General features: G+C 53.8%; 1 protein-coding gene and 1 long non-coding RNA gene across 8 annotated transcripts in view; one reads left to right on the top strand and one right to left on the bottom strand.

The window, feature by feature from the left end:
• Window positions 1–267: 267 nt before the first annotated feature.
• Window positions 268–1,500, bottom strand: LOC139074101 (uncharacterized). Its single transcript, XR_011523530.1, has 2 exons — window positions 1,198–1,500; window positions 268–987 (listed from the first exon to the last, which is right to left on the bottom strand). It is a non-coding gene; the product is annotated as an uncharacterized lncRNA (long non-coding RNA).
• RHBDL3 (rhomboid like 3) overlaps window positions 955–25,289 on the top strand; it is a 45,500-nt gene continuing 21,165 nt past the window's right edge. For 2 of the 7 annotated variants that reach the window (XM_070562582.1, XM_070562579.1), the window contains exons 1-5: window positions 1,777–2,034; window positions 3,576–3,599; window positions 17,345–17,503; window positions 21,469–21,693; window positions 24,728–24,876. In XM_070562582.1, the coding sequence (XP_070418683.1) occupies window positions 1,924–2,034; window positions 3,576–3,599; window positions 17,345–17,503; window positions 21,469–21,693; window positions 24,728–24,876 (668 nt within the window). In that variant the 5' untranslated portion in view covers window positions 1,777–1,923. Of the gene's footprint in view, window positions 1,245–1,758; window positions 2,035–2,355; window positions 2,815–3,575; window positions 3,600–17,344; window positions 17,504–21,468; window positions 21,694–24,727; window positions 24,877–25,289 lie in introns of those variants that run through there. The other 5 variants (XR_011523529.1, XM_070562583.1, XR_011523528.1 and 2 more) reach the window with 4 other exon arrangements.

Raw genomic sequence — 25,289 nt, 5'->3', positions numbered from 1 at the left:
CCCAGGGCTCTGGGCATCTCTGCAGAGTGGCCACCCCTTCTTAGTCCTTCTCTTCCCTCTCCCCTGAAACCACCCACTTCCTGGCCCAGGTCTCCAGTCTCAAAGACCTAAGTCACACCCATGCTGCTCCTGCAAATGCTATCAGCAGGTGGGGGGAGGCAGTGACACTGACCTGGGGGCCCCCTGCCACCGCTGGTACCTTGGGGCTTCTTTCCACAAAGGAGTCAGCCTCTCTTCTGTCCCCTGAAGGCTGTTTTCAAAATCACACCCTATGCCGACAGTTTTATTTACAAGGAAATCTTGGCAGGATCTTGACTTGTTAGTAGAGTAGGGATGGGGGGAGGGTGGTGAGAAACAAAAATAGTTGAAATGATCACACTTTCTGCAACCGAGATGAGAATTGGTGTCTGTAGCAAACTCACCTAATTAGAGCGGAGTTAATTTCCTTCTCTGTGTTTAAGGGGAGCAGTCATTGCCGGGTGAGATGGACACGGGTTGGATCCTGGGGCTGGGGTTATGTGTTTGCTTTATGGAGATGAGAGCATTAATTGCAACTTTCACTATCGGAAAAGAGCCTCGGTTTCTGAGAGGGGGAGAGAGGAGCCAAGGGCAGTGAGTGAGTGAGTGAGTGAGTGGCTGGTGGGAAGAGGAAGGAAGAGGACAGCCGTGGTGTGGACTGGGGACTGACTGTCAGACATCACCAGGAATGAGTCCCTGAGCCTCCTGGGAGAGCCAGGCACCTGTCCCAGCCGGCCACTGGCACCGTTTACAGGCAGAGCCTCTGCTTGGGGAGACAGTTATCCCCTGGGAGGTCTTTCCTGCAGGGAACCAGTTCCAATTTTTTTCTTTAAAGATCCTCCATTCCTTTGCTCTAACTTCATTCCTATTAGCTTTAGTTTCTTCACCTCCTCTCTTCCAGCTGGGGTACTTCCCTGGGCTTCCCTTTGTCAACGTGGTCAAATGAAGCCAGGGCACCGTCATAGAGCTCTGCGTGTAGGGGGGGCAAGATTTAGGGTTTCAGACTCCCCTATCTGACTCCTCCCATCCCTAAATTACTGGGCCTACCTGCACCTCCCAGAATCTGAGACCGAGGTGAGGAGAGATGGAAGTGTGGTCGGGGGATCCCGTCCTCCCTGCATCCCGCCCCCAATTCGCTCCCAGTTAACCCCGACGTTGCCAACTTAGTGAAAAGCTCACCCCTGCCTCCTTCACATATCTGCTGCCTCCAAGTGACCGTTAACCCGGTAGGTCTCGGGAAGTGGGCACTGCACAACCCCCACCCGGTGCGGAGAGACAAACCCGGACCCAGGGTGGAGGCTGGTGGTGATGGGGCCAAGGACTGCGCAGCCCCATCCTGGCCACGGGCAGTGCAGCCACTTCCCCGCCAACCCCGCCGCAGCCCTCCCCCTCTCCCGGCCGCGCCGCTCTGACCGATTTGGCCCGGGTGGTGGCGCCCGGGGGTGGGGATGGGGGTGGGGGGGGCGGAGGACGGCGGTCCCCGGGAGCAGCCCCGCCCCCGCCTGCGCGCCGCCCGCGAGGAGTCCGCGGGGAGGAGGAGACTCGGGCGCAGAGCGGGGGCCGCGGGAAGCGAGAAGGGAGCGCGGGGAGCCGCGGGGCCGGGGCCGGCCCAAGGGCGCCTCGCCTCGGAGCCGGGCGTGGGGACCTGGGCGGGGGCGGAGGCGGAGGCCGGCGGGGCCGGGAGCGCGGAGAAGTTTGGCGGCGGAGGGGCCAGGCGTCCCGCGGTCGCGAGGCGGCGGCGCAGGGGCCGGGGCCATGGGGGCGGGAGCGGGCGGCTGGGCTGGCACGGAGGCGGCGCGGCGCGCACAGAGCCCCGCGAGCGGCGCGGACGCCGCGGCGCAAAGTTAGCCCGGCGCCCCGGGACGAGCCCTGTAGCCGCTGGCCGCCCCTGGACCCCGCCTCGGCATGGGCGAGCACCCCAGCCCGGGACCCGCAGTGGCCGCCTGCGCCGAGGCGGAGCGCATCGAGGAGCTGGAACCCGAGGCCGACGAGCGGCCGCCCGCGGCGCCGGAGGACGTGAGTGCTCCCTCCCCCGCCTGGGCAAACTTTCTGGGGGGCACTAGGAAGAGCTGCCCCCGTCTCCCCCTCGCGGGGCAACTTGGAGGTTTCAAGGTGACGCGGGAGCGCCCCGGATTGGCCGGGTCCCCGCGGACGGGAGGTGGCGGAGGGACCGGTCTCCCCCAAACGCGCGCGCCACCCCTTTCTCGGGCTCCCGCGGCTTCCCTGCGGGACGCAGTCCCGGCAGCTGCGCTGGGGGCCTGTCTGCCGCCGGAGCCCCCTCTCCGCGGCTGGTGCAGTGCCCGGGACACGGCGTTTTCCCGCAGAGGCGGCCGCGTCACAGCAGTGACTCCCCTCCCCACGCAGTCGCGACCTGCGGGCTCTCTGAGCCCGGGGAAGGAGCGGGCGCCGCAGAGTTCCCGGAACCCGGCAGCGCAGACCGATCTGGCGACCCCCTTCTTCGCTCCTGGATTAGCTCCCGCCTAGCACCTGCCCTGTCGCGACACTGATTGAAATTCAAGCTGGCCCCTGTCCCTGAACCCTGCCGGAGGAGGGAGAGGAGTGCTGGGAGCGCTTTTACCCCCAGCAGGGGGCTCAGGAGTCCCAGACCGCGTCGGTGCCAGCAACGGTCCCCTGGGCGAGGATGGGGAGGGGCTGCCCCAGAGGGCTTCCCTGCCATCTGCTGCTCCAGTCTCCCTTCCTCTAGTCCAGGGAGCCATCGGTGGAGCGGGCACCGGGGAGTCCGGGGAACTGGAGTTTCTTATGCTTCTCCTTCCCGAGGTTAACCTGCAAATAGAGGTGAAAAACTGGGCAGACACTTTGCCCATCCTCTCTCAGGGTAGGGAGGTGGACGTGAAGCCAGGCCTCCCAACCTACCCAACCTAAGCCAGAAAGTCTGAATGTGCCCCCGGGGAGCTTAACATCTTCCCTGCCTGGCTCCCGTGGTTAAACCTGTCACTTGCTTCTGGCCCCAAGCCCTGGTAGAATCTCATGTACTCGCCACTTAGACTCAGGCTTGGAAGATACTGGGTGGGTTTCAGTGCATTCCGGAGCCCCCTCCTCCCAAACTGCAGGCAAACTGTTAGTGATTATGCAGGGGTGCGTTTCCCTGACTAGGGGTCGCCGGCCCCTAGCAGGTAGAGACGCTACAGCAGGTGTGATGGGATTGCACCTGGGCGTGCGTTCCCAGACCCGGGAGTAGACGTGGACGTTAAGCTTTAGTTATTAGAAGTTATTCGTGGCCCTTAGACAGAGTCGGACGCCTTTATTTAGTAATTGTTGAGAATCACCCTTGTTCTGCTCTCCCCTCCGCCTGCCTGTCTCAGAAAGAGGGACACCCCTCGCTTCTCCGCACCTGAGTTCCCTCCCTTTGCCCAGTGCAGACTCAATTGGGGAGCTCTTCTCAGGTTTTCCCTGGTCTCTTGTGGCGGTTCCCTGAGCCTGGGCAGCAGCTGAGAGTCTAAGTCGGAAACATCAGGGGGCTGCAGAGGCCTTGGTGATAAGTGTTTCTTTCTTTCTCTCCTCTTCCTCCTCTCCTGCATGGCCTCCCTCTCTGCCAGCACTGGAAAGTCCTGTTTGATCAGGTATGTGAGCAGTTAAATGCAACCCCCCCCCCCATCCTCCCATAATCAGTCGCCCTGCTTGCGTGGGCTTCCCCAGCTCTGCACTCCTGAGATGGCGACGTGGGGAGGGGGGTGTGGCTTAGTGCATCTCTGGGACTGAACACAGTGCTCTGCACGGCACTCCAGGTTTCAGGAGGAGGTGGAGGGCTCCCCTGAGAGATCCTTCCTTCCTTCTTCCTCCCAACTCTACTTCAGCAGAGCTGGGTTTATATCATGTAGAAATTGGACAATGTATATTGAAACCCTGGGACGTTCTCTATAAGCCAGGGGATTGCAGTGAGGCTGGGGAGGTGGGGGAAGGGCTTAGGTTAGCATCTCCTCTCCTCTCTGCCTCCACCATCAAAGGTCTATGGCCACCACTGAAGTCAAATCTCTGCCATCCTTGGCGGGTAACTCACAATACGGACTCTTTTTTTTTATTTTTATTTATTTTTTTAAAGATTTTATTTTTTCCTTTTTCTCCCCAGTGCCCCCCGGTACATAGTTGTGTATTCTTCGTTGTGGGTTCTTCTAGTTGTGGCATGTGGGACGCTGCCTCAGCGTGGTCTGATGAGCAGTGCCATGTCCGCGCCCAGGATTCGAACCAACGAAACACCGGGCCACCTGCAGCGGAGCGCGCGAACTTAACCACTCGGCCACGGGGCCAGCCCCACAATACGGACTCTTTTGAAAGCTGACTCTTCTTGAATTTTGCGGCAGGAATGAGGGAGTTATAGAAAATAGTACGTGATTGTTTGCAATGCCTAGAGCCCAGGTGTGGGGAGCGGAGATGAAAGTGCCAGCTTTAGAATGTGGAAGCGGACATTTGACCTTCAGCAAGGAAATGGTTCTGTTCTTTGCTTGGTACTAGTGTTGAGTGGCGGTGTGTATTTCCTTCTTCCTGCCAGTTCCAGGATGCGGAGGGAGTGGGGGCAAGAGATGTCTCAGGGGCTGGGAATCAGAAAGCGTTGCAGTCCTGGGGTGAAAATGATTGTGCCCTGAAGTTTGTGCAACTTTAAGAGACCAGGCTGGTCGGACCAGAGGGAATGTGTTGGGTTGGAGAGGGACGTAAAGCTGAAAAAGTAGCTTGGATCAGATCATATACTGTTGTAGGCAGGAAAAGCCTTGGAAAGTTTTTTAGCAGGTTTGTTACAGGATCCAAGCAATGCTTTGGGAAGATGCTGTGTGATAGTGAGATGGATGGCAGGGATGAGAAAAACTAGCCGGGAGCCTACTGTGGTGAATGGACACAAGCACCTTGACTGGGAACGTGACAGGAAGAATGGAAAGGAAGAGGGACATGGCGATGGGAAAATTGGAAGATCTTTCTAGACCTGAATAGATGAAGTGAACCACATATATAACTTTGGGATTCTGAACCTAGGAGAAAAGGAAAAGTCAGGGTGGGGCTGGGGGGTTGGCAAAAATGACAACTTTGGTTTTAAACAAGTTCAATTTGAGGAGCCAGCTAAATGCAGATGCCCAAGTGGGACAGAAGACATGGAATTGCAGCTTGGAAGACTTGGCAGTCCTGGGATGGGAATTTAGGGTGTCATCCACGTTACCACAAGGCATGGCTATGGTTTGTGGAGCGTCCGCCGGCTCCTGTCCCGATGGGGTAGTGCATCTCTCCCTCGGCTCTCGGGTACCGCCCACTCTCCCTCTGGCTCCTAAGAGTACAGCAGCTGCTGGCCTGATGCCCTGAGGCAGGAGGGAGCCACCTGCTGCTACTGATACCGCGACCAGCAAGCTGCCAGCCCCTCACACCTCCTGCCAGATTTAGAATCAGAACCTAGAACAAAGTGTATCAGTGTTTTTTTCTCTGTGTGTTTCTCATTTGATTAATTTCCTTTGCCAGTCCCTGTGTGTGTGTTTACATTTTAAAATGAACTGTTTGGGTGAATAGAGGAAAACTTTTAGTAGGAAGAATTTGGAACTGGAGGGAGCGGAGAGAATGTGTGGCACCTAATATTAGCGGGTGGTCTATGAAATCCAATTTCTCTTACTGCAGGGAGATCCTGCATGTCACAAAGAGCATCCCCCTGCTTCTGGGGAGGCCCACCCAGAAACCATTTCGGACAGACAAAATTAACTCTAGGAAAGAAACTCCCCAAACTTACTCTGGAGAAACAGTTTTTTCTTACGATAGGTTCTGCCTTACGTCTCCTCGCCAGCCCTCAGGCGGCCTTAGAAACCCATTTCTGTCGTGTTTCTTCCTATCGGTGCTTTGCATTTAAGGAGAGCTGCTTATGAGCAGGGCTTGACCTCTGGCAGATGTCCAGTCCCTCTACGTCCCTTCCCCCTCCTCTGTGCAGCCGTGCCTGCCTCATTCCCCTGATAGGGCTAAATGAAGAGTAGGTATGCAGCTTCACAAATGGAAGCACATCTTCAGAAGGACACCAGGTTGTTCGGAAAGCTGCAGTGTCGCATCCTCCCTGCCTCTTCCCCTGGGCTTGCTTAAAGGTAGGGTTTGGTGATTGGTGAGCTTGGTGCACTTAGGAAGGAATGTTCTGCTGGGCGTTGCAGGCAGCCTCCTCACCATCTCATACAGCAATAGGCAGTCCTGACAGGTCAAACTGTGGTGAATGGGGTAGGATTCACATGGCACCTGTTGGAGTCCCTGCAAGCTGATGTGGCCCCGGAGTTCACCTTCCAGAGGTCAATAGAATGGGAGCCTGGCCCTGGTCAGTCCTCCTTGCCTCCTGGGGAACCAGTGATCACCTGGTTCCAAACTGGGATCTGCTGGGACCTTTCTCCAGGTGTTAGGGATGGAATGGAACCAGTCCCTCCGTGTTGTCTGGTTCTTCAGCATGTAGAGTAGCTTTGACTCAGCATGTAGCTGATTGGACCCCAAGGCTAGAAACCATGACCTTGGCATTTTGGTCCTCCGTGGTCGCCCCTCAACTCAATGGTGAAGAGGCCCTTTGTGGGAATTGGAGGTGAAGAAAACAGGTGACCCAAGTCTCTTGGAAGTTTCCCCAGCCCCACTGGCGTTCTGGGCATTTGTCTCATCTGCTCAAACAGAGGTGTTGCGTGCCATCCGTCCTTACCCCTCCCCGGTTCTTCCCCGTGGGTTCCAGAAGTTGCAGCAGCAGAACCCTGAAGATCTTCACTTCAGCCCCCACACGGCCCATGAATTTGGTTCCATTTGAATTTCTGCTTGACGGAATTGTCTTTTCATATCCTTGGGATGTTAATGATTTTCCTAAATACTAGATTTTAGAGTTACCGTAAGTATTGATCTGTTGTGTATAATAGCATGGTAAAATGGCATTTTTCTATAGTTCAATCTGTTGGGCTTTTCCTTCATGATTCCATCTATTGCTTTGGGCCCAGTTTCCCTCCCTCTTCAGCTCTCATAAATATGAGCTTCTATTTCCTACTACTTTTTCTATGATTTTAAAAAATGTCACCTATCCCTTTACTCTATCAGGATCTTTTTCCTATCCGGTTAGGCCAGCATCACTTATTAAGAAATCTTTTCTTTATATCTTGAGAAATTTTATCATGTGGTGAATTTTTGTATGTGGTTGTGTTTACTTTTGATTTCTGATCAGTTCCACTGATATTTATAGTTTTGACCAGGTAATGTACCCGTTAGTTATTGCTTTATATTTGTTCCTAGGTTTCCTACAGGCTTCCTCTTCTTCAGCTTATGCTTTGATAGACTCACTCTCAGTCCCTTCCTGAACTCCAGGAGGTGCCTTCAAGCACCCAGCATCACATAGCGGGTCAGTGGCAGATGTGTGGCTGGAGCCCTGAAACCATAAAGGGCTTCTGGGGTTGGAAAAATGCCTTCAAGATTGCAAATGTTTAATGAGCAAAAGGGTTTGGAGCAGAGTTCTGTTAAGTCAACAAAGAACAATTGCTTTCAAGATCAAACAAGCAAGAGGGAAAAGGAAGAATTGAAAGTAACACATGTTTCCTTATTTCCCTTCCCTCTGAAAGCATGCATTTCCCAGACCCCAAAACGAGACCCCAACTTTGCTAATCTCCCAGAAGGAAAGCAGACGCGCCTTGACTATCCCACCAAAATTATAAACGTGCGATGGCCGGAACACGGGGCTGCATAGGTGGGCTGCTGGGGACAGAGCCCTGGCTCTAGAGTCAGATAGACCTGGCTTCAGGCCTTACTGACTTTGTGACTGGGGACAAGTGCCATTAGCTCTCTGAGCCTCAATTTCCTCATCTGTAAAGTGGGGACGATCATCTTTAACTCCAGGGGCGACTAGGGGAGTTAAATGGAAGTGGAAACTCTCTTCACACCGTCTGATACCCAGAGGATGTTTGACAGCTGCTTCTTGACTGGGAACCAGAATTTGCTGGGAAGAAGCACAGGGCCACTCCCGAGATCCAGGCCCCACAGGGAAGGTGGCGGCCTCTCTAAACCAGCTCCTCCTCACTTGGGACTCCTGCAAAGAGAGCCACTTCTGAGCACAGAGGGTTTTTCTGCTTGCTCTCCCAATGTCTCCCCTGCCCAGCCCCCTTCCCTCCAGCCTGGGAGTCTTCCCTTGGCCTGACCCTGAAGCCCACCTCCTTTGAAATCCTTCTGCAAGCTGGCTTAGGGGTTCTGGTTGTTGAAAAGAGGTTCAGATGAGACTGCTGAATGCATTAGTAAGGAGCTGCAGAGATGACACTTGCCCAGACACAGGCGTGTTGGTGGCAGTCCCCGGAACACACAGTTAACCGGCAGAGAGGGACTCCCAGAGAGGGACAAAGCCACGGGCTTGACTAGAGTCCTTGCTCGGGCTCTGCACCTCCAACTCTTTATCAAGTGGCCTGGACTCCAGGGCCCTTGAGCTGTGGACGGACTCCCCTCCACCACAAAGCCACCTTCTCTAGCCTGCTCCTGCCCCACTGACCCCGTCAGTCATGCTGATTTAACCCCTTTGTCCCTGATCACTCACAGAAATGCCTTTAACAGCACTCGGGCAGTGGGACCATGGGATCTGAGATTGTGTGCTTCCTGGTTACCTCCCTGACACATAACAGCTTCACACATGTTCCCGTGAATGACAGGGTGAACTGCAGCCCTGCACCTGTTGTCGTGGGTTCAAATGTTGTCCTCTCCAGGAGCACCCTCACCATGGAACTGCCTTGCTCCTGTCGGGCCCTCTCTGGTTGCTGTCCCCTCAAGGACCATGCATTACCAGAAGGTCAGTGGAAGCGTTTTGTCCAATCTGCTCATTTTGCAAATGAGCAAACAGAAGGCAGGACTTTGTGAGGTCGCTTGGTGCGATAGTGTCAAAGCTGGGACTGGAGCCCAGCCCTGCTCCCTCTCTGACCTATGTTCCTGCCACCAGCCCTCACAGACTTCCATTCACTTCCTTGGTGCCCTGAGTGACTAAGGCAGTGGTGAGGACACACATCTGGCTCGAGTCTCAGTCTCCTCCTAGCTGTGTGGCAATGGGCAAGCCAGGTAACCTCTGCAGGCCTCAATTTTCTCATCTGTAAGCTGCCTCCAATGATACCTTCTCCTCCAGGTTGATGTGACACCTATAAGATAGTGTGTGTGTGTAGTGAGCACCTGATAAATATGGTGGCTGTTACCATGTTACTGGAATTTAAAGACATTAACAGTTTTCAAAATAACCTCTGACATGTAATAGTTCCAGGTCTTGAATCAAAGTGTCCAGGTCCGCAGTCTGGGGTTCCTTCCACCCTATCAAGCTGACTTCTTTAGGATAGGAGCTAGAAAACTACATTCCCCCTGAACTTTCTGCAGAGGAAAGAGAGAAGTTTCTGGACAAAGGCTGCCTGAAGGAGTGTTCATGCCCAGGGCTTCCCCTCTGCTCACTGGCTTGTCTGCCTGCATGGCAGAGGGTGAAGGGTGAGGCAAGGCATTGACCACCAGGTGGCCAGAGCCCAGAGCGGGCCTCCTCTGCCTGCTGGGCCTCTAGTCAGTGGTCAACAGTGAGATTAGGCCCAGGGCACTATCCTGTGTTATGGAAATGAGTCAATGTGGATCTTAAGTTGTGAACAACTAGGGGTAGCCACTGACATTGTCCCAGCTTTTTTGAAGCAAGGTACTGTTTGAGTCGGAAAATATTTCTTTGAGAGAGCAAACATTGAGTGTCTGCTGCATGCACATACCTCTCTTGTCTTGATCTCTCTATAGCCCTGTGAGGTGAGTGGTGCTGTCCCCTCTTTACAGGGTAGGAAACTGAGGCCCAAGGGGTTGGGGCTTGCCCAAAGACACAGAGCAAATGAGGACCCTATGCAGAGCAGGTTGTGTGTGTTTGTGCACAAGGCTTCTGGGTGGCCTCTGAGATGGGGCAGAGGGCCACAGGAGGTGAGGGGTTTGGTGACCCTTTGTCCTGCCCCCGCTGCTCCTGATCGGAGGTCTGCATCCCATTCCCCTCCTCCTCAGCTCTCTCAGTGCTCTCTCTTTTCTGGGGAACCAGAGGTACCCTTTGGTGGCTTCCAGGAGAAGCAGCAGGAGGAAATGGGTTTATGCTGAAGGGGGAGAGCTGGGGCAGATGCAAGACCCCCCTCCCTGCTCGGACCCACTGCCACCTCTCCCTGCCTGCAGCTCGCCCAGGACTCCTGGCTTTATGGCTATGACTCGGCTTCAGTCCCCAGTCCCCAGGCAGACGTGACGGCTGGGCCTGGATGAGTCAGCACGGGCATTATGTCAGCTGCTGGGGACCCAAGAGGCCTGCCTCTGAGTCACAGCCCCCAGCTTCCCCTCAGAGTCTGTGCACCTCCAAGGCCTTCTGTGAGAGAGGCTCTGAAGAGGGGGAAGCAGGGCTTTCCGGGGGGCTCTCTCTCAGGGTGGAGAGGGACAGGCCTGGTGGAAAGAGGCAGCTCCCAGCCCACCCAACCCCAGCTTTCTGCTACTGGGGAAAGTCTGAGAGCCCCTCTTCTCCACTGCCCAGGTGTTGAGAGAGCTGGGTAGTTTTCTGGAAACAGGCCGATCGTCCAGCAGCTCAGCCTGGATTCAGGCCAGGATGCCTGCTTCTCTGCTGAATGGAAGGGTGTTTCAGCTCCTTAATCGGCCTGCCAGCCTCAGATCTTGGGGTTTAGCTGTTTGACTTATGGGAAGAGAGGATGCTTAGGGAGAAGCCCCTCGAGAGGGGTGAGCTGCCTGCCCCAGATCCCTGTGGTGGCAGCTGAAAGAACAGAAAGAATGTGCCTGGGAATCCTAGGATCACTGAAGCTTCTCCAGCCATCAGGGACCTGGCTCTGGCCAAACCCCAGGGGAGCAAAGGGCCCCTCATGCCTCCATTTGGGGAGACCCGAGGGCAGGAGGGGTCAGAACCTGGTTTTTAGGAACCGGTCTCTCTTCTTCCCAGGGTGGCTTGAGGTCTTTGAAGATCCATTTCTAGCCCCAATTTGGAGCAGGCCAGATCTGTGTACCTCAGTTTCCTTATCTGTCAAATGGGACTGATCACACTTATTCTAGGATTGATGTGAGAATGAAAGTGGTAAAATATTTATGAAAATCAGTATTTCAGTGTCAGGGGTGGGGGAAAAGTCATGGGAAAGGTATGAGGTAGTTTTCTCTATGGGGTGAATTAGCATCCTCATCTGCAAAGGAGAACTGGAGAGAAAGCTGCTATTCCCATAACCTCACCTCCTGACCTCGGCAGCTGCAGGCCTGGACCTAATTTATGGGGTTGTAAATATCCTTGAATGGGCCAGAGTTCCCTTGTGGGCTCTGGCTGTTGGGTGGGGACAGCTCTGCTGAGCATAAACTCCTGGGCAGCCTCGTTAATTCTGCTCTGCTCGGAAACGGGGTAATGATGCAAGGAGCCGGCAGATGAGCCATGGTAACCGCCCCACCAGGGAGGGGCAGTCTCCTGCATGTTCCCCTGGCCCAGCACACACACCTTGTGGTCATTTCCCAGGGCTCATTCTGGCTGGGTGGACAGAGAGGAGACAGTGGGGCCGGGGATGGGAGCCTTCCTTAGGTTGCAGGTCCCGACCTTTGAGACCTGAGAAGTCTTCACCAGAATGGCACCCCAGGTGCTGCCTGTGAGGTCCTTGAAAGTGCCCATACCCCTCACTGTGGTCCTGGGCCCCTCTAGATCAAGGAGGGGGAAAGGGTCCTCCTGGGAGGCAGTAGGGAATTCAGGTGCTGGGAACAGGGACCAGATATGTAATTGTCCTGGAAATGAAGTTTGTGTAAGTCACACGTAGATAATAGATATCAAATAGATGCGTCCCTTTCTTCTTTCTCTGATGCTTCACTGCTGCTGGGTAAATTCTGAAGCCTTGGCCAGGCTCACTGGCCTGCGGTGGGGAGGGGAGAAGTGGTGCCGCTGTCCTGGGTGCTGAGCAGGCCAATCCCAGCTCCCACGAGGTTTGTTCCCTAAGAGCTCGGCTCAGTGGCCCATTAGGCCAGTCGCTGATCTCTCAGCCGCTCCTGGGGCCTGGCATCCCCCTCACCCCTGTGGCTGGAGCCTGGATCTGGCCGACTTGTATCTTTGCTGGAGGACTCCAGGCAAAGCGTCAGCTGCCTTGAGGGCCACACACAAGATGGAGATGAAAATCTGGTTCAGGACCACTGACAAAGGGGCCAGGTTTCACAAAAGGGAAAAATGACTCTACTGTGGACTTGTACATTTTCCCCAAAGAGTGTTCCATGGAGTGTTGCTTTGAAAAATACTGTGATCAGAGGTCCAGTAAGTTAGGGAAATGCTGGGCTGAACAAAATCAGACAGGTTTCGCCACTGTAAGACCTTGCAGAGCCCTTGTATGGTTTTATGCATCATGCCCTTCCAAAAGGGTTTCCCAAACTCATGGGACCACAGGACACTTATTTCATATACCCTCTTGGGCCTGGTGTTCCACACATTGGGAAACCCTGAGCCAGTTATATTTCATATAACTGACCAGGACAGTGAAAAACAAGGAAGAGGAAGGCTAGGGCAGCCAACCCCCATGGAGGAATCCTGAACTATTCCCATTTTGACCGCTAACTTGCTTTGTGACCTTGAGCTAGTTTCTTTTGCTCTCTGCACCTGTTTCCCATCTATAAAATGGTCATGATGTCTGGCCTATGGTCGATCCTTGGTAAGTGTTTGTTACATGAACGAGTGAGAGGATTGGACTGGGGTCTCTCAAACTCTTTTTTAGCCACAGGATCCTACTGATGGGAGGGTTCGGAGTCTGGGCCCCTCTGCCTGGATGTGAATCCATCTGCACCAACTACCAGCTGCTCAGACTTGGCCAACTCAGCTCTCAACACCTCATTTTTCTCCCCTGTAAAATGGAGCTCACAATAGTGTGTACCTCAGAGAGTTGTTGTGAGGTTTAAAGGGGAGAACATATAACCTATCTTCCAAATTTGGACCGATTTTGAGGGTGGGAGGGGCACTGTTAATAATCATGCTCAGACAATAGGTATAGTATCAGGATCGTCCGAGGCAAGCCAGGACAGGAGATGACCTGAGGTTTCAGTGAGCAGTGCCTGACATGTGGCAAGCGTTCTACATACATAGCTCCCGTTGTGTTGTTCAACCCGTAGTATATAGAAGGCCAGCACATAAACCAGCTGTGAGTGGGGCTGCTCAGCAATCCCCTCCCCACCCCTCTGGACCTCGGAGTTCCCACAGCCCCTAGAACTCTGCAGAGCAATTTGAAAACCATCGAGCTTCCTTTCAGTGATCCTGGACTGTGAGTTTTGATTCCCTGACCTGCTTCTCCTCTCCCTGGTGTCACTAGGTCCCTCTGACAGCACAGACCTCACCCCCAATGTGAGCTGACTCATCTGATCTCGGATTTCCCATCAGCCCTTGGACTGAGCAAGGATGCACAATAGAGGATCAGCTGCCCCCATGGGCTGTATGGGTTGTGGATTTCTCTTTCCCCAACCCCCATTTGCATATGGTCTGCTTGCCTGTGCAGGGGTGGGGATGGACCCCCTTCCATCTCCCTGAGAAGGGAGAGTTTGTACCACATGATTGATGGAGAAACTGAGGCAATGTGGTTAATGATCTGCCGAGGATGGCACAGCAGCTTGGGGTGGGGCTCCTTCTGGAACTTCCCCCTACTCCTTGCCTCAGAGACAGAGAAGGAGCCCTAGGTAGCAACAATACAGAGAGAATTTGGTGAGTCTTTTCCAAGCCTAGGTCAAAAGTGAGCCAGGAAGAGGTCCAGGATGGGAGATAGGATGTATGGCAGAGCATGTGTGGGGCCCCAGGCTGGGGAACACTAATGACCCAGAGGATTAAGGGGCCAGAGGGCTGGGTGTTGGTGGGATTAAACATCCCCACGGAGCCTCTCGCATCTCTTTTCAAGGGCAAGGCAAGTGGGCGGGAGCTGTGGGAGGGTCACTCCGTGCCTTTCTCTTCCCCCTGCCACCAGCATCCTCCACTCAGGCTGAATGTGGACTTGGCCTCCCCCCTCCTCCACAGCTCTGGGCCCTATTCAGGAGGCAGCTGTGAGGATGCTCCCGACTCTTGGCTCCCCGCTGGGCCCCTGCCTATGGCTCATTCACAGCCACATTCCTCACCACCCGCAGAACAGCCCCAGTCAGGCTGCCTCAAACCCGCCCAACCCAGACGTCATCCCCAGAGCACCCCACTGCCCAAAGTGGCTGAATCCGGGGTGTGGGGCACCTGAGAGGGGGAGCTTCAGGGCCTTCAGCACATTATTAACAAGGGAATTGCATTTGTAGGGTTTGTTTCCCCAAAAGCTCTGAACCGTGGTCCTAGTTTCATCTCATCCCCCATTGCTGGCCTTGAAGGAGGCCCCAAAGCAGGGGGTATGCCCAGAGGGGTCAGCCAAGGCCCTAAGACAGGGGTGCTCCCTGCTTTGCTTTGAATGAGGCAGGCGGAGCTGGTGGCGAGCCTGTGTAGCCCTGGGCCTTGGAGAGCGCCGCCCTGTTTCAAGCGGCCTCCCACCCAACCCTCCCCCCCCCCCACCGCCGGAACCCAAGGGGGTGCTCTCCCCGCTTGATAGATGAGGCAATTATGGCTCGAGACGTTCACCCTAAATTACACAAACTGGTTAGTGGCCAAGACAAGAATGAGATTTTGCCTTGTTCCCTGCAGCCTGCCTTAGAAGCTCTCAGCTTCCTTCCGGAGCAGGGGGACCACCTCGCTCCCGCCTCTGCACACATCCTCTCTCTGGCTCTTCCTCTGTGTTTCTTTCTCCTTTTGTCTCCCTCTCTCTACCTCCTGCCTGCCCCCGTGCCCCATGCCCACTGTCAGCCTCTGCTCTTGCCCTCATCTTCCCAGGCTGTGAGGAGGGGAGTGGTGGTTGGAAGGTGTCCTGTGTGCATTTGTGGAGCCTCAGGCTGCAGTCCCATCCCTGCCTCTCCCTCCCCCCTCGTCACCCTCCTTCATCCCTGAGGCCTCGTTATTAGGGTAGTGATGACCCCCCATTGTCTGGCCTGTCTGGCCCTGGCATGAAAGGTAGAGTTTTGGCAGAGGAGGGAGGCTCGGCCTGGTTCCAGCTCATTCTCTGCGGTCTGGAGCCTGTAAGGTGCTTGGAGCAGGCCTGGAGGGCCATGGTGGGGGCTGGGGGCTCAAGGAGCACAGGGCAGCCCCTGTCACTAGGACAACAGCAGGGAGCCCTGGAGGAGGAGGGAGAGGGAGGGAGCAGGTGGTTCTTTGTCTGGAGCTGGAATCAGGGAGAGGGGGCCTTGCCTGATCCCAGCCCCTCCACCCCACTGCCCTCTCAAGCCTCCGAGGCAGCCCCTGGGAGGGGATTGGCGGCCCTACTCGCAGCCAGTGCAGGGCCTTCGGGCTTCCTCCCCCAGGCTGAGGCAGCAGAGACTCCGTGCTGAGTGGCAGACTACTGCCCCCCTCCAGTGCTCCCTGGGCATTTTCCCAGGACTTGGAGCTGCTTTTCGACTCCCACCCCGACCCCTAGCCCCTGTCTGCCCACCTAGCATGAGGGCCAAGTGGGACCAGGGGCGCCAGGCTGAGGGGATGGGAGGGTCCCAAGCACCAGAGCAAGAGACCTTCCCTGGCTGCCATGGCCACTTTCCCTCTCCAGGCTTCACTTTCCTATCTGAGCAATAAGGAGATCAGAACTGTTGTTGTTTGAGGCTCTTTCCTGCTTTAAACATCTGTTTAGAGTGGGCCTGGGAGACGCACAGAGCCCTCGTCTCTCCAAGGTCTGCACTCACCTCTTTGATCCTTAAATATTGCTTCTGAGCAGCAGAGCAGCCCCTGGAGGCTGAAGGCCAGTGGCAGCCAGCGGTGGTGGAGAGGCAGCACTGAGCTGCCTGGGCGTGGAATCCTGGCTCCGCCGCTTGCCAGGCACGTTGCTTAACCTCTCTGTGCTCATTTTCCCGTGCCTCTATTTTCTCATCTGTAATATGGGGATAATAACGGGACCTGCTTCATAATGTCATTGTAGGAGATCAAAGAAATTACATACATAAAGTGCTTAGAACAGTGTATGGTCCCATGAAAACACTCGGCAAATATTAGGTGTTTTTATTCTTAAAGATCTTTGTGGAGCAGGGGTAGGTGAGTCTCCTGAAATACTGATCCTGTGAACCAAATAGGTGTTATCCCGGAAACCTGGTATTTTGGGTTGTGGGGGGGTGAATATGACATGTGCAGATTTTTCAATAGGCCTCTTTAGAGATGTCCTCTCGCGTTAAGTTCTGGGGAGAATTGAAATAGCCCATGACTTGTGACTCCTGGCTGTTTCTCTTGGTCTGTCTTAGAAATGCTGCTCACAGAGTCAGCCTTCCTAAAATAGTCTTCATTGACCTTATCTAGAAAAGGGGGAAACGTGGGTTTGGTCTTCCGGGCTCCCTTGTCATGCACACACGGACATCCGCAATGTCTGTTTGCCTTTTAAAATCTAAGCAGCCCACCACAGCATCTCCAGGCGCAGTGAATTCATGGGGGGAAGCGCTTTGTGAACAGGAAAGCACTGGGCATCCAGGAGAACCCGTTAGTGTGATTTTCTAGCAGGGTGTGTGTTGGCAGGGGTGGGGGCATTGGGTGGGTTCTATGAGGACAGAGGGTACGTAAGGCAGTAAGGTTATGGGCTTCTCTGGGGGAGAGGAATAAGATCCTTTTCTAACTGAACCAATGAGACTTTCCCTGGAAAATTAGTACCTGTCTATTCAGGTGCCCAGAGCCGGGACATCTGGGAAGGGTGAGTCGAGTTTCCTAGGGAGACAAGGGGGAAAGAGAATCCTCGGCAGAAGGACCCACATGTGCAAAGCTGCAGAGGGCAAAAGGGCACAGTGTCAACAAACAAACAAAAACCAGAACACAGTGTCTCTGGGGAGCCCTGCCCAGCCCTGTGTACATGGGTATGCGGGTGGGAGGGGGGCATGAGAGAGGGGCTGGCAGCCAGGTGCAGAAGGACTTGCAAGGCTGTGCTCCCTGCTCCCCGGGGCCCTGGAACATTCCCCATTTGAGTCCCTCTGGCCCAGGCCCAGAAGTCCCTCATCTCCCTCCACTCATCACCTTTCCATTCCTGCTTTCCTGTGCTCTGGGCTCAGCAGTAAAGATGGAGAGGAGGGAGCTTAACCTCTCCGAGCCTCAGTTTCCTTATCCGTACACGAGACGGCTGGATGGAGTGATCTCAGAGGTCTCCAGGGCCTTCTAGGATTTTGAATGTTGTCCATGCCCTATTTGGATGTTTCCCATGAGGGCTTGGAAGCATCCCAGACACCGCCTGGGCCTCTTCTGGCAGAGGGCTCGGGCAGGAGCTGGGGACTGGTGACGGAGATGGGGCACCTACAGCAGTGCTGAGAGGGGGGTGGAGTCCCGCTGACCCCACTGCTGTCTGTGCTTCTCCCTCAGTTTGACCCCGGGAACACGGGCTACATCAGCACAGGCAAGTTCCGGAGCCTCCTGGAGAGCCACAGCTCCAAGCTGGACCCGCACAAAAGGGAGGTGCTCCTGGCTCTCGCCGACAGTCATGCAGATGGGCAGATCTGCTACCAGGATTTTGTCAACCTGGTGAGCGCTCTGGGGCCCTTATCCCTGGGAGGGGCCTGTTTGGAGGTGGTGGCTTAGAGGACCCTTTTGGACAATTAAAGGGATCTTTGGCCTGCAGCCTTGAAAAAGTCCCGGCTCCAGCAGGTAGAAGGATACCACCAAGGACCTGGTTTCTCTTTGTCCCTTGGTTCTGCCTTTGGCAGTGTCAGCCCATCCTCAAAAAGAAGCCGCTGGCAATTCCAGACCCTTCCGTTGTGACAGCAAAGTGGCTGCAGCTGTTCCGGCCCTCACACCCTCAGGCCTCAACATTCAGTGGAAGACAGGGACTCTTCTTGTGGCAACTCCCGCAGAAGGCATGGGATTTCCTCCCTCCCATTGGCCTAGATTGAGTCAGTGGGGTGTGTTGATTGACTCAAACCAATCAGTGCCCACCCCTGGAGCTGGGAGTGGGAGGTGGGAGGTTATTGTTGGTGGGAGAGGAGCTGGGAGGTGGATGTTGGAAGGGTCAGGCAAGACCTCTCTGGGAGCACTGGGGCCCTTGGGTTAAGGCCGGAGTTCACCAGACCTGCTGGCAGATGTCCTGGGTTGTCGGAGGGCCTGGAGACAGGAGGCTTGTGAATCCTGCCCAGTGGATTGGTGAGGACTTCCTCCTCACTGGGGGTTACTGCTGTGTGATTATGAGGGGCTACTGTGGCAGGATTGCAATCGTGTTCGGTGGGGTTAAGCAGGAATCATCCCACCGTGGGATGGATGGGTCATCAGTAGAAGCTGCATGAACTAACAAGATGAGTATGAGGCCAGAGGTCTCCACTCGGTTTCCCTATTGGTGAGATAGAGACAGTTGCCTCTCTTCTTGTCCCCACGGAGGGGGCAAGAGTGACATGGCTGGTGTGAAGTTCCCCAGTCTTCTAGAATTCAAAGGTGTTAGTGATGGGGGCCAGTACCACTCGTACCTGTCACGGGCCCGGTGAGCGTTCTGATGTGGGTGCCCAAGCTTCGGAGTTGTTTTAAAAAAGTTCCTCTTGGCGGAGGGCCTGCCTTCGCCCAGGGTTAGCATGATTGCAGGGAGCAGCTGCGACACTTTGATGGAAGGAATGAAGGCATCTACTGCTGTTCAGAGTGGACCCATGGAGCAGACCTCCTGGAGGGCGGGGTGGCAGAGCTGAGCTGAGCCGGGAAGTTGGGGACAATTGGGATTCATGGGCTGGGTGTTGGAGGTGAGCCCTGTGACTTGGAGTCCAGCAGTGCCACCAAAGACCAGGCCTGGGTTTGAGCCTGGATAGACTCATCCACAGCCCAGCGCCAGTGTGTCTGCTGCATCCCGTGCCCAGTCTCGGGGCAGAGAGAGGGCATGGCTGGGCCGGTGAGATGCTTCTCTCCAGCCAGGGGTCCACGGGATCTTCTGTGTGAACTCCCAACAGCAGGTTACTTGTTACCATTGGGATTTCTCTGTTCAAGTTCTGAGCTGGAGCTGCCGGCTGTAGGTGGGGTCCCTGTGAGCAGAGCTGCCCTGGAGGCCAGGACTGAGAAGGGGCTTACGGGGTGGGAAGGGAGGGGGAAGCCCTGGGTAGGGCCGAGAGTTCAGGGCCTGGAGTCAGGCACACCTGGGTCCAGCTCCTTACTTTGCCTCTGCCGCTCATGGGGGAAGATCCTCTGAGCCTGGGTTTTCCCATTTGTAAAATGAAGCCAAAGGATAGCCTCTTCAGGGTTGTTGCAAGGATTAAATAAGATGAAGTGTTTGGAAGTTTTTGTTGTCACTAATGCTCTTCCACCAGGTAAACTCCTCTGCATCCTTCTTGAGCCCTTCCCCACCCCTCAACCTAGGCAGAATGAACAAACCTTATCCAGTGCGTCCCCAGCGCTTTGCCCAGGCCTCTCTTATAGCACTGACATTACATTACAGCTGAGTGGCCAGGGTTGTCATGGGTGGACGTACAGGTTGTGTACTATACCAGGATGCCTGGCAAGGAGAGTGAATGGGGACTGAAATCTGGCCTGGGTTTTGCTCACCAAAGCCTGGAATGGGTACATCCGCCTGGAAGAAGAGGCTCCCTTATCTAATTTGCACAAAAATGCTATATAAAGTAGTGTGGACTCAGGAGTCGAGCAGATCTGGATTTGAATCCTGACTCTGCGATTTACTAACTGTGGGTCTTTGAGAAAATTACTTACCCTCTCCAAGCTCTGGTCCTCATCTGTATAATGTGGGGATAACTTATGCACCAAACAACTAAGAGGACATCTTCTTCTGCTGCTGTTTACACATCTGTCTCTTCTCGTAAGCTCCGTGAGGCCTGAGACGATGGTTACTACTGTGCCCAGCACAGTTCTGGGCACAGCGAGGGTGCAGGTGAATGGTGAGTGTGTGTGCCCTGCTTCTCCTGTACTCATGCCAAGCCCGTCCCCACCACGGGTCTTCAGGGTGCAGCCATTGGTGTGTTTGGGAGTATGTGTGCCGTGCACACCCATGCGTGTGTACACACTCAGGGATTGGGACAGAAAATGGTAAGAGTGGCTACAAAATAATTTGATGATGTGATCCTGCCTCCGGCTCGCAGTATACGTCGAGCCCCAAGCTCCGCCTGCACTTACAGAACTGAGCCACTAAGAAGAACCAGACCCAAGCTTTGTAGGCATGGAGGGGATGAGAGCAGGGAGTCGTTGGAAGGGGTTCATCCAGGAAGGTCTGCTGGGGGAGGCGAGCTGTAAGCTAGATTTTGAAAGTGAGAGACAGCAGAAGCCAGGAGTGGGGAACGGCACGGCAGGTGGAGGCTCGTTCCACCTGGGAGGTCTGAACGCAGACCCTCCCCAGCTCCCTTCCCCTGACAGGGGTTCAGACCTCTGTGCCCTGGTCTGGCCTGGTTCACCTCGCCAGCCCTTTCTGGGTCCTCCCTTCAGGTTTAGCCGAATGTCCCCGACTGTGGCCACAGCCCCAGGAATACGTTGATAATCCCACCCCAGCTGCCATGGAACAGCGACCTAGGTAGCGCCGTGGGCTCTGGGGTTGGGAGGGCATGTCTCTAGGACATCTCCGCATGAGACGGGTCTAGGTGTGGTCATGGAGGGCAGGTGGGAGGTGCTGGAGGCCTCAGGAGGCGGGAAGGCAGTGAGGTGGCCTCTGGTCTCTAGGAGTCAGGCTGACCGCTGGGTGAGGCAGCCGGGGCTCCAGTGAGGATGTGTCAGGGCAGCCTCAGGTGCCGAGGCTAGGGCCAGTCCTCAGGCAGTGCTCTACAACCAGCCCCTAGGCTGGCCGAGAATTACAGGTCCCTTGAAGGCACTCAGGAGTGATGACCTTTGACAGGCACAGCTTTGGGTTCTGGTTCTGGGGACCTCTCTACGAACTCGCCTGTCTAACCAAGAGCTGCCCGCTTCTTCCCAAGCTGGTGTGTCTGAGGACACAAACTCCTGCTCATCCTTCAGTTCTGGCTCAGATATCACCTCCCCTAGGAAGACCTCCCTGACCACCTTGGGACTGGGTTGGGCTCCCGCTGTGTGCTCCTGTGGCAGCCTTCGCTCTGAAATGTGATTGCGGGTTACTTCTCTGTCCTGAGCACCACTGTATCCCCTGTGTCTGGCAATGTGCTGATGCTGGTTGCTCAGTGAATTGGATGGATGGATGATGGATGAGTGGATGGAAGGAAGATATAGGGAATATGAATACAGGCTCTGGAGCCTTACTGGGTTTGAACTCGATGGGTCCCCCAAACGCTCTCTGCTTTGGTTTCCTTGTCTAGTAGAATGGGGATATTCCTAGTCCTTATCTAACAGGTAGACTAGTTATATCAAATGAGCCAGCATGTGAAGAGCTTAGAACAATCCCTGACACATCAGAGCTCAGTGAATATTGCTTCTTGTTAACTATTAGAGAAGAAAGAGAAAAGTGGGGTTAGGCCTGGTTGGTCTAAGGAGCGTGCTGGTGGAGAAATGGGTTGGGCTCCCCTGAGAGTGTGGTTCTGCCCGTCTCCCCCACCCTGCCTCCTGTGCAGATGAGCAACAAGCGGTCCAACAGCTTCCGCCAGGCCATCCTGCAAGGGAACCGCCGGCTGTGCAGCAAGGCCCTGCTGGAGGAGAAGGGCCTGAACCTCTCGCAGCGGCTGATCCGCCACGTGGCCTACGAGACCCTGCCCCGGGAGATTGACCGCAAGTGGTACTACGACAGCTACACCTGCTGCCCCCCGCCCTGGTTCATGATTACAGTCACACTGCTGGAGGCAAGGACAGGGGTGGGGAAGGGGCGCTCAGCCTTGGGGGAGTGAGGGGCATGGGGAGAGGTGCCAGGAGGGGATCCGAGGTCAGGAGGGAAAAGGCCGCGTAATTCTCCACCAAAAGGCCGTGGTTGAGGAGCAGAGAGCAGTTGTCATTGGAAGTCAGGCCCCTTCCAATGCATACAAACGTAGTAACCCTGGACCACAGAGATATTACAAAGATTATTACTTCAAGCAATATTCGCTGCAGCAAAATCCCCTTATGACCACCCCCACCAAAAACATCAGCCACAAAAGCAGTGTAATAAGTTCATTGAGGCGGAGGATTTAGCCAGGCTAACTCATCAAAACCAATTTATTTTCGTTCCTCCCCGGGTGAGTAATGTGGACAAGTCGTTTGCTCCCCTGGGACTCCCTCTTCCACCCGTGAAGCGGGAATAACCAACCTGCCTCCTTTTCCCAGCAGACTCCTCTGTTTAGAGCGAGAGAACGGCTGGTGGTGCTTTCTGAGCACAAAAGCTGCACACAAGTACATATGGGAGGGAGGGTTTACGAACAGGTAAATGTGGGCTTCGCGTATTCTGAAAGAACATTCTCCCCTTAGGGAATCCTCTATCCCTATTGTTATTCTGAAAGTCTCCTGCTTATGCAACAGAATCCAAAGGTGCCACTCTCCAAATCAGTGCCCCTGTGTGAGGAACTCGGAATTTTTCTGGCTGTTCAACCTGAGAACCTGGGGGCCTCCCAACCCTGGCCCCTGAATGGATGTTTGGCCTCCCATTGGCATTTTATAATCTCCACCACTTTTCTTCCAGAGCCTCGGGCCTAATTACCACCCCGCCTATGTTCTTGTCAAGTTCCTGCCGAATCAAATGGCAGGATCATTAAGCTTCGTGGTGTCCTCCTCCTTCTTCTTTTCTAAATCAGAATATCTGGTCTGCAGGCCAGGGCTCCTCTGTTTGTTGTTATGGCTTCATCCAAATACATGTGGAAGTGCGATTGTGCTGAGATATTCTTGGACTTGTTCTGCACACGCTTACTGTGTTGGTCTATTTATTAATATCTATTTGAGGACCAATAATAACGAGCTGCCTTGGAAGCTGTATCTGCTGCCAGGCCACCCGCATTGTATTGGGTGGACAGAACGGCTAGCCAGAGAGCTCAGGGAGTCCAGCTGCCAGGGGGCCTGAGCCATTCCCAGGCTCAGCCCAGGAGCTCTTCACCGGGTGCTATTCCAGCTGCCTTCACTGAGGGCATGCTGGGCACCCAACTGGCTCCTTGTGTACTTTATCACTTTCAAATCTCATGACCACCCCAGAGCTGTAGGTGTTGGTATCCCCCTTTCCGGACGGGGAAACTGAGGACCAGAGAATTAAAATAATTTGCCTGAGGTCATCCAAAGGAGCCAGATTTTGTGTCCAGATTGGTTCGGTTTCAAATTTCCAGAAATCTCAGCTGTGTCAACTGGAACCACCAATCTAGAAGAAACTGGAAAGTGCTGAAATAACCGTTTCAGAGTCCTTAGACTAAAGCCCAACGCTTTTGTTTTACGTAGAGTTCTAGTACCTGCTTTTCTGATTCCATAACAGAGAGAAAATTGAAGAGACATGGTGGGAAGCTACTGGAAGGGGCCCACTACCAGCCAGCAATAGGAAGTGAGAACCTGGTTGAAGTACCTGGTTACCAACCTGCTGACCACCTGGCAGTGTGGGAGAGGACCAAATGACAGTTAAAAGCAGACCTGAATCTGAGAGAAACGCAAGAATGTGGGGCCGTTTAGTTAGTGAGGGAGCCAACACGCCGGTCAGCTGCTGCAGAAGGTGTCACTGCTGAAGCCCAGATCAGCCCCTGACGCATCCTTCAGAGGTTATGGATGTGCCCTGATTAAGAACATGGGGACATGAGTGACACAGTTTAGAAAGTTCCAAAGAAAAAAAAAGTTAAAATAAATGTCCTTTTAGGACTTAAACAAATATGCTTCGGTCATCTGCAGAATCAACTTATGTGGCATGCTGGTGAGGATGCAGAGAAATTGGAACCCTTATGCACTGCTGGTGGAAATGGTAAAATGGTGCAGCCACTGCAGCAAACAGTGTGGTGGTTCCTCAAAAATTAAACATAAAATTACCATATGACCCAGCAATTCCACTCCTGGGTATACACCTGGAGGAATTGAAAGCCGGGACTCAGAGAGATAATTGTACACCTATGTCCATAGCAGGATTATTCACAATAGCTAAGACCTTGAAGCAACCCAGGTATCCATTGGTGAATTAATAGATGAGCAAAAGGTGGTATATTCATACAATGGAATGTTATTCAGCCTTAAAAAGGAAGGAAATTCTGACACCTGCTACAACATGGATGACCCTTGAAGACATTATGCTGAAATAGTGAAATAAGCCAGTCACAAAAAGACAAATACTGTGTGATTCTACTTATATGAGGTACCTCGGGCAGTCAAATCATAGAGACAGAAGGTAGAATGGTGGATGCCAGGGCCTGGGGAAAGGAGAATGGGAAGCTAGTGTTTAACGGGGACAGAGTTTCAGTTTTACAAGATGAAAAGAGTTCTGGGGTTGGATGGCGGTGATGGTTGCATAACAATGTGAATGTACTTAATGCCACTGAGCTGTACGCTCAAAACTGATTAAGATGGTAAATTTTATGTTATATGTATTTTACCATAATTAAAAAAAAAATTAACTTAAGTGGAATTGCCTCATCCCCCAAGTGGGTATGTGAGTTATTACTAGAATTAAGGTCTAAAATCCTCCAAACCTTTCCTGCTTAGCACCAAGGAAGTGTGAACAGAGGCCACGTGACCATTTTGTGAAGAATTTAACGCATAATAATCCAACAGAAGTGGAGTAAGAGATGGTTGAAAGCTAAGCTGGGCTCCAGCCCTAGGGCTGTTCCTCCTCTGAGGAGGAAAGATGACAATTGCCAGCAGGATTTTGAATGGCAGTCAGCACAGGAGGGCGTCCTGGGCAGCTTTGCCCCTGCTAACAGGCCTTCTCCATTCCGTGTTTTCTCCCAGGTTGCCTTTTTCCTCTACAATGGAGTGTCGCTGGATCAATTTGTGCTGCAGGTGACCCATCCACGATACCTGAAGAACTCACTGGTTTACCACCCACGGCTCCGAGCACAGGCCTGGCGCTACCTGACATACATCTTCATGCATGCCGGGTGAATACCTGTCTTCTTTTGCTCTACCAAGAGTCCCTGTGGAAAAATAAGTGGTCCAGATAGGTGGGATTAAAATATATTTTTTAGTTTATTTTTATCTACCTGGACACAGGATTTGAGGTGGCTCCTTGAAACTCATTTAATACCAAAATATATGAGTAAATTATTGAGACTATATGGGAAAGGGAAAATAGAGAAAGGCAAGTGCTAAAAGTCCTTGGTGAGATCAACACACACATACACAGTGTGTAATTTTATGTCCTTGTAGAGGAAGGTTACAGATTTGTTCTGAGCTTCCTAGTGGCCAAAGCAAAGAGGGAAATATGGTCAGCCACCAGGTTCATTTTCCCTAAGCAGTGTGTATGTGAGTACCCCATAAGTGAAATAAAGGACAGATTTATTGAAACTGCCTT

The sequence above is a fragment of the Equus przewalskii genome, chromosome 10 (genome assembly GCF_037783145.1).
Source record: "Equus przewalskii isolate Varuska chromosome 10, EquPr2, whole genome shotgun sequence".
In the NCBI taxonomy this organism is placed as follows: Eukaryota; Metazoa; Chordata; class Mammalia; order Perissodactyla; family Equidae; genus Equus; species Equus przewalskii.
This window is presented reverse-complemented; position numbering and strand designations above follow the sequence as displayed.